The sequence below is a fragment of the Pinus tabuliformis genome, chromosome J (assembly GCF_031772625.1).
Source record: "Pinus tabuliformis cultivar Carrire ecotype Pingquan chromosome J, CPIR1, whole genome shotgun sequence".
In the NCBI taxonomy this organism is placed as follows: Eukaryota; Viridiplantae; Streptophyta; class Pinopsida; order Pinales; family Pinaceae; genus Pinus; species Pinus tabuliformis.
The window spans coordinates 1,557,526,267-1,557,535,101 of NC_142295.1; the positions used below are offsets into that span (position 1 = coordinate 1,557,526,267).

The 8,835-nt window shown below is 44.5% G+C and overlaps 1 protein-coding gene across 1 annotated transcript; it reads right to left on the minus strand.

Moving 5' to 3' along the window:
• Window positions 1-6,888: 6,888 nt before the first annotated feature.
• On the minus strand, window positions 6,889-7,539 carry LOC149233443 (uncharacterized). Its single transcript, XM_089382193.1, has one exon. The coding sequence runs from the start codon at window positions 7,537-7,539 to the stop codon at window positions 6,889-6,891; it is 651 nt and encodes a 216-aa protein (XP_089238319.1).
• Window positions 7,540-8,835: the final 1,296 nt, after the last annotated feature.

Consider the following 8,835-nt stretch of genomic DNA (forward strand, 5'->3'; position numbering starts at 1 on the left):
AATATGACTAACTAACAAGTAAAACATGTATATGAATTAGTCATTTATGCTATTAATTTTTAATTGTATCACTATGAAAATGGAAAATTGCAATTTTGACACTGAAGTGTTACATTGACCATGGTTAAGGCCCCAAGTGCCATACATGGTGGAAAAAACCTCCTAATGATATTGGGGCCAAACTTAGATGCCCCAAGACACGACTATGGCACACAAAACCTTCAAATAACACCCAAAACGCACCTGAAGACTAGATATATCTTAGATAGGATATGTGTGGTCATGGTTTGAGGTCTTATTCACGTCCATTGAACTAGAGAAGTTTTGTTTAGGGACTAAGGATCTTTTTTCCTTCCCTATCCATCATAGAGGCCATAAAACCCATTCTTATTATGCAAAACATACTAATTGTGCCCATATTCCCATTTTAATATCTTGTTCATGGACATTAAACATGAGAAAAACGTTTTTTAGGCCTAAGGCACTTTTTCATTCCTTGGCCAAGATATAGGCCCTAACTCCCATATATGATGTGGAAAACCTCATAATGGAACCCTTATCCTAGATGGAGGCCTAAAATCCCTCAAAGAAGATTTATATTGTTCTTTATGGTCTTTTTCATGCAATGTAAGCCAAATAAGTTTCATTTTGGGCTTGAGGCCATTGTTTTCATCCCTTTGCCATGGTACAATCCTAAGACCCATTCTTACTATGTGAAACATATTAATATCACTAAAGATCCCCCATAGAGGCCTAAGATCCCCTATAGAGGTCATGTGTGGTTCTTTGAGAACTACTTTGCAAAGAATTATCATCAAAGGCTCAAATAAGGCATAAGCCCCTTATGTTCCTATTTTGACAAAGCCTACACTTGTAAGCATCATATGTGATTTCAAAGCCTCCTAATTTCATTAAGGTCCAATGATGAGGCTCCAAGACCCAATCGTGGTGTGTAAAACCTTTGAATGGTAGTCACATCCCTCCTAGAGGCCAAAGAATGAATTTCTCTTAGAGAATATACGCAATGTGGTGATTTGAAACCTTTTTAAAAACCACTGATTATTTAGGACTTAAGTCCCTTTTTTCAATTTCCTTCCTTGGCCATAGTAAAGGCTATGAGACCCATTCTTATTATGCGAAACACACTGAATGCCTATATTCTCACCTAGAGGTATTGTTCATGGAAATTGAGCGTGAGAAAGATTAATTTAGGGATGAAGGCCCTTGTTTTCCTCTCCTAACCATAACATAGACACTAACTCCCATATGTAGTGAGAAATAACTCATATGGTGCCCATATCCTGACTTAAGACCAAATATCTGATGAGCCCCATAGATGAGTAATTATATGGGCTCATTCAGCCTCCTAATTCGACTTAATCCACCATTCTCATTAGTTTATTGCATGTTTTTTATTATATTTATGCTAATAGAGTGAATTGGGTTAGTCATTATGCCAACAAGTCTAATGTGTGCTTTATGCAATATTTTTGGTCAATTTTGAGACAAAATCAAAGGTTTTAATGAGCACTTGGCAGCCAAATTCATGGAAGAACAAGGGGGAGAATTTGTAGGAAGGTGTCCCCTTCATTTATGAGCCCTTACCTCGAATTCTCCATCAAAAACTCGGAGCATAGGGGGCAGCCAAGCAAGTCAAGTGGGACTGCTGTTAACTGCAAGTTTTGGCAGCCGAGTCCCTAAAGTTTAGGAGGATTGTTGGGGTCCTCAATTTGTATAAATAAGAAGGTTGAGGGCCTCATTTGGAGTTAGCCAGTTTTTAGTTCGATTTTAGGAGGAGTTTTTTCCCCTGGGAAAAAGTCGTAATTTCTATTAATATTAAGAAATTACATTTTGTAGATGCCGAAGCATATTCATATGGTGGCAGCAGTGCCTGTCAAGTTCACAGTCTATAAATCTGGCTAAAGAAAACAAGTTGTCTCCACACAGGGAGCACTACCGAAACAGTAAACTAGCAGTGTTCAAAATTGTGTCCATGCTCTACGCAGAGAGCTACATATAAACTGTATAATATCAAATAAAAGAGTTGTACTCATGACTAAACAGTAGATATATATACAAGCTATAACCAAAAATGGTACTGTTATGTGAGGGCTTTATAACCCATCTCCAATATGATCATCAAAAGGTCTGTGGTAATGCTGGTAGAATGTTCCGTCGATTTCCTCCTGAATCAACCAGTCATTTCCTTATCTGTGCGCTGCCTCTTTGGATAGCTGGTCGGCGACGGTGTTCTGTTCCCTGTAAATGTGTCAACAGACAAATGATTCAAAGGAAGTAATCAGTCTTTTAGCTTCATCTAAAATGTGCCTCAATGAAAATGCATGACAATGAGATGCATCATTCAGCCAGTTGCAAACAATTTTAGAATCTCCAAATAGCTGTAGGTGTCTGCACTGTTTATGAATTGCAAAATGTATGATGTGTTTAGCCGTGCACAGTTCAACAAAGTTATTGGTGCCTCTGCCTAGTTTTATTTGTATCTTGAAGCAATGCATTTCATTGAGATATAGTATGGCCCCTCCCCCACAGCCCGCATCCTGTGCCGAGCCATCAAAGTAAGCCCAAGGCTTAGATTTGTCGATGATCGCAGGTCTAATGGTGCGTGGGGGGGCAGAGGATTCCTCTTCAGGTATCATGTCAAAATCAGCAATCGTATGGTGTAAGATTGTGGGCCAGTGAGGGGTCTTGAGGTTGAAAATGGCCTGATTGCGCGCAATCCATACTGCCCAGCAGGCCAGCAAAGGAATGTTGATGGATTTCCCGGTGTGATTCTGGCACCAGTTATTCCATGCTTCCATGAGGTTATTACCTTGCCAGTCTTTCAAGTTCGGATAGTGAGAGGTGAGGGATTGCCAAAACTGTAAAGCAGTGCTGCATTTTAAGAAAAGATGATCTGTGCTTTCTTCCTCCCCTCGGCATAAGTGGCAACGAAAGGGTCCATAAAATGATCTCTTCATGAGATTGGTGCCTGTAGGGATTTTGTCAAAAAGAATGTTCCACATCAATAATCGCGTGCGAGGAGCTGACTTAAGTTTCCAGAGCGCTTTCCAGGTGGGGAGGATATCCGGGGGCCTGTAAGATTCCATGAGCCTTAAGTATCCTAACTTCGGGGAATATGCTCCATGCTTGGCAAAGGCCCAGATGATTTCATCAGGTCCTTCTGTGAGCCTGATGTGAGCTTGTGTGAGTGCATCCGTATACTCCAACCATTCGTGTTGCCACTGTTCAGGTATTTCTAACACTTGTGCGGTAGTCCATGCCTGATGGAGAAAGGAGGAATTCTCATTATCTCCAATGTGCTTAATGTGAGTAACCCCTCTGTCTTGTAGGTGCCTTATAAGATCAGCTGATAATCTGTGGGCATTGCCACAGCCGACCCACGGGTCCAGACCAATGCGAACTGCATTACCTTCCCTAATGCGCCAAGTGATTCCTTCTCGCAGTAGAGGTAAGGTGCCAATGACCGCTTTCCAGATATTGGATATGTTTTGGCTAGTTCCTTGTTGTATACGGATCCAGTCCAAAACATTCTGTGGCTTGATATATTTAGCATATGCAACTCGAGTCCAAAGACCATTTGAGGTGAGTAGTTGCCACCCAAGTTTGGCTGCTAATGCTCTGGAGAATAGATCGAGCCTCTTAATACCCCATCCTCCCCAGCGTTTGGGTTTGGCAATGGTGTCCCATTTGACCCAGGCGAAAAGCCTCCCCGGCTGGTGACCTTTCCATAGAAATCTGCAACAAATACTTTGTAGTCTATTCAATATGCCCTTTGGTATCCAGGCTAGGGTCATCCAATAGACTGGAGTGGCTTCAATCACAGCTTTAATGAGGACCAATCTGCCCGCACGAGAGAGATATTTGTGGTACCATACCTGAAGCCTTTTTTCCACTTTCGCTATGAGCCATGTCCAGTCTGCTATTCTGTATCCAAGAGGTTTCAGTCTAAAACCGAGGTACTTTATACCATCCGACAGGTTCAGAGAATTGAAGGGGAAACGCTGTATAGCAAATGCGGTTTCATGTATAGAGCAGCCGACTGTGGTAATCGTGGACTTATTATCATTGATCTTCATACCTGTAGCATGCTGGAAGAGAAGAATTGAGTTATGGAGGGTAGTGGAGTCCCCAATGCTGCCATTCAGGAAGATCAGAATGTCATCAACAAATAACAGATGAGTGAGGTAGAAGTTATCCGCAATTTTAATGCCAGTCAATAAATGCCTATCTCGAGCTGATGAGATAATTCTACTTAATCCTTCCATAATAAGCAAGAAAAGCAGAGGTGAGAGCGGACATCCCTGTCTGAGCCCCCTTTCTGAAGTGAAGAATGAAGTAGCTTCACCATTGAGAAGCACACTATAGGATACATCAGTGATGCAGCTCATCGTCCATTTGATAAATTCATAGGGGAAACCAAGATGTGTTAGCAGCAGCCTTAAATACAACCAGTTAGTTCTGTCAAAGGCCTTGGATAGATCCAATTTTAGAATCATTCCCTTCTGTTTTTTTATCTGCATGGTGTTCATGAGCTCTTGAGCTGTGGCTATAGCCTCATGTATCTGTCTGTGGTGTAGGAAGGTGAATTTCTCCGAAGATATGTGCTGCGAGAGTATGGGCTTGAGGCGATTGGCAATAATCTTGGCAATGATCTTATATAGACAATTACAGAGAGAGATGGGGCGAAAGTCATCGAAGGAGACCGGGTCATTCGATTTAGGGATAAGAGCGATGAAGGTGGATTTAATAACAGAGGATATTCTGCCCCTCCTTCTGCTTTCCTCTACAATCTTCAGTAGGTCATTCCCCAGGATTTCAAAGAAAGCGATGTAGAATTCAATGGACCACCCATCTGGGCCTGGGCTTTTATCTTTTTTAAACCATTTTAAAGTAGCCTCCAATTCTTCCATGGTCACTTCCTTCAGTAGTTCATCCGACTCTTCTTGTTCTACATATCTGGGGAAAAGTTCAGCCACCCTCATGATTTCCATGATATTAATATCTCCAGGAGCTTTATATATACCCCTAAAGTGCTCTGTAGCCAGTCTGGCCAGGTTCAGCTGTGATGATACAGGTTGTCCTTGTTCATTTCTTAACTCCCATATAGTGTTGATAGCTTTGTGCGCATTGGAAAATTTATGGTAAAATTTTGTATTATCATCCCCTCCGTGAGCCAAATTGCCCTGCTTCTTAGCCTCCAACTTTCTTCTCTTTCTTTCAGAATTTGAGAGCGCTTCGCTATAAGAGAGGTGTACTGCTCCTTGCTCTCGGGGGTGGGGAAGGTCCCAGATGATGAATCCTCGAACGCAGCAATGACTCTTTCCGCCTCTTTCAGAGTTTGATTATCCTGGATACGTTTTTGATGTGCCCAGATCTTAGATATCTGCTTGAGTTCAGTTAATTTTCTAACGAAGCCCTCTGAGTGGTCCTCATCTTCCCTGATAAGGTTGTTTTGCCAATAGTTATTTACCAATTGTATATAAGAAGGGTCCTGTAACCAAGAGGCATTAAACTTGAAGGGGCTTTTGATTTTATGGTTAATGTCCACTGCTTCTAAGAATATAGGGCGATGGTCCGATATGCCTCCCGTGCCGACCCATTGACGAATTCTGGGGAGTCTGTTGAGCAGTGACTCCTTAATAAGGAATCTGTCGAGTCTTCTGGCCAAGCTTTGTTCTCCACTTCTGTTATTTGTCCAGGTATACTGAATTCTAGCAGATGGAATATCCACCCACTGGTGTTCCTCTAGTAGGTTGGATAATGTATCTGATAAGGAATCGACCTGCGCCAAGTGCCCCCATGACTCGCAGAATCCAAGGGAAAAATTTAAATCACCTCCAAGTATAATGTTGTCCACTTGAAGTAATTCAGATTCCAGTAAGGTCCTCCAATAGTTGGCTCGGTCGGCACAAGGGCCATAGACATTGATGATTTGAATATCCAACGCTACAGAGTAAGCAAATATGTCTAGACCAATGTAACCTCTGCCACCCCAAATGTTCCGGATCGCCATTGCTCTGTTACTAACCCCAATAGCCAATCCACCGGATCGCCCGGACGCATCCAGTGCATGGAAGGTCCAGTTAGGTAGCCAGGAGTTGAGGGTATGGATAAGAGGTTCGGCCAAACAGAGGGATTCTTGTAGGAAAATAATATCCGGCTGAGATGAGATAAGCAATCTCCTGAGCGCTAGTTTTTTGGCTAAACTAGCAAACCCACGGCAATTGTAGGATAGTATCTTCATGTAGGGTGAGATAGAGGGCCATTCTTCGCTCTAAGGGCCCTGAAGATAGTTTGCTGTCGCCCGAGGGAAACTTCTTCATCTGCAGTGTGTCTCGCTTTGGTTATGCGGGAGGGTCGTCCACGAGAGTTCTTGAGAGTAATAGGAGCGACCACAGGGTCAAGTCCAACGGCATCAAGACCTCTGTCCTTCGTTCGGGATCGAAGAGAATAACGGGGGGATACCTGGGAGGTAGGAATGGAGAGGGATGCGAGGGATGATGTTATCAGCGATGGCTGGCAAGGGGAGGCCACCGGAGAAGGAAGCAGGAGGGAACAAATGAGAGAGGGGTGAGGGGGTAAATCCCAGGGATAACGATGAGCCACAGGTGATGAGAGTGCAGTAGTAGGATCTGAGCTAATAATGTGTTGAGATGTAATGCCAAATGATATGCATGAAACAGGAGGCAATGGAGAGGGGGATGTAAAAGACATACCCGTCGTCGCGGTGCCCGCCTGTTCAGTCACTGGACGCACAGTAGCTAGTGATGAAGGAGGGGGAGCAGTGGAGACTATAGCAGTGTCTGCTGCCTCTGGGGTGCTACGGGATCCACCAACATCCTGTGTATGCACTTGCTCCTCTTGATTCTACTCCGGATTTAGCCTGGGGGAGTCGCCCAGGGGTTGGTCGGCCACTCCATCCTTAACATTCCTCATCGCTTTCCGAAGGAGTGGACAGTCCCTGTAGAGGTGTCCCACTTTGTGACATCTACGGCAGTGATAGGGGATGCCTTCATAGTCAATAATCTGTTTGCGTGCTGTGTCTCTCCATTGAATGGTAATGAACTCTTGAAGTCCTCCCCTGGTGTCCAGGTTAATGAGAATCCAGGCATAAGCCATCATGCCTTTCTGCTGGTAAGATTTGTCGTAGTCCATGAAAGTGCCAATGGCATTGCCAATCCTCCTGAAGATATCTTCTGACCAGTAATGTAATGGTAGCCCTGGGAGCCGAATCCATACGGGCCCGATGCCTATCTGCTCCGTCTTGGGGTCAAATAAAGGAGTCCATCTTTTAAGAAGCACCGAGGCATGTTCAAAGTGCCAGTAGGAGGACAAGACCCAATTGGTATGGTCAGCACGAGCGAACCTCAATGCGAACCATCCCCTCACAAAGGTTTTCACGAAAGGGATATCCACCAAATGATGACCCCAAACTTCAGCTGCCCAGGTCTTCAATCGTGCTGCTGAATAGTTCCGACCTCTGATGCGCCCGACCAGTACTCGATCTGCAAATTCCATTGTCTCTCCCCACTGGATGTCCTCCTCCAGCCTGAGAAAGATGTCGTCCTCCTTGGATTTGAAACACCTGTATTTCTTTTTAGGGCCCTGTGAGGGAGGAATGTTCTGAGGGCGACCGAGGGGAGGGGCAGTTACGTTCAACGGTGCCGGGATCTGATGTGAGGAGGAGGGGTCACAGATGCCTGAAACATTAGGGGGGCCCGAGAGCGGAGGTACGGAGGTGAAACTTCCGGAAGAAGGACTGAGAGACCCAGAGAGTCCGGCTGTGGTAGAGGGCAGAGAAGGGGTGTGTAGCGGCCGGGAAATGGAGCCAAATTCCGGTGGTTCCAAACCAGGGTTAGGGTTTAAGCAGCCGGAAACGAAACCGAGGGTTGCTGGAGAGTGGGGAGGAGTAGAGAGTGCTGGCCAGGTCGGTGGTACATTCGGGAGGACCACAGGATATGACCTCGACCGTTCACTAAGCGAGAACGGAGAGTAATTTTCGAAGAGGCCCGAATTGAACATACCTTCTGATGTGGCAAAGGGTGAGCGCCAGATGGAGACCCCTTCCAACGGGTCAACTGAATAATCAACGGCTTCTAGATCCTCCATTGCCAGCTGCGTCTCGGAACGGCGGACACCTCAGTGAGTAGAGAAACCCGGAGAAAATGACAGTTCTCAGTTAACGAACCGTGCAGGGCAGGTTCAAACTGTCACAGGATGTAAACCGGTGGTCGCGGCACAATTTTCTTCCTTCGTTAAACTTCCAGCACGAAAACGAAGAAGGGGCTTACGGCGGTTAGAGGAGAGACGGTATCAGTATAATGCGGGTAGACGGAGGGCATTGCGGTTCAGAAGCTGCAGAGGGTTCAGAAACCCTAACCTAAACCATCGCGCGTTATCTCCCATCCCGTCTCCATCCTCCCGCTCCCTCGTTCAATAATTGAATTGTTAATTCGAAAAAAAAAACCAAACAAAAAACCGATTTTAGGAGGAGTTAGTCAGATGTTAATTAGATTTTAGTCAGTAGGTTAGCTCTACATTTCAGCACATTTTCAAGCTTTTTTCTTGTGGACAACTTTTGGGATGTAACTATTATTTCTTGCTCAATAAAGATGAATCCAACTTTTCATTAGCTCTAATCTCTCTTAGGAGGTTGTAGCTCTTGGGGCTGGGCCCAACCTAAGTGCCCAGTACGTCCTTTGTGTACTTTTATGTGTCTTTGCTGCATTCTTAGAATAAAATCTTTTATTTAGGTTAAAATCTTGCTTTGTTACTTAGGTTTCTTTTGATGATTGAAATAGCTTTTCATGTTCA

Bases quoted from the DNA above. Each gene is read 5' to 3' on its own strand.
- LOC149233443 (XM_089382193.1), bottom strand. From the start codon at position 7,539: ATGGAATTTGCAGATCGAGTACTGGTCGGGCGCATCAGAGGTCGGAAC.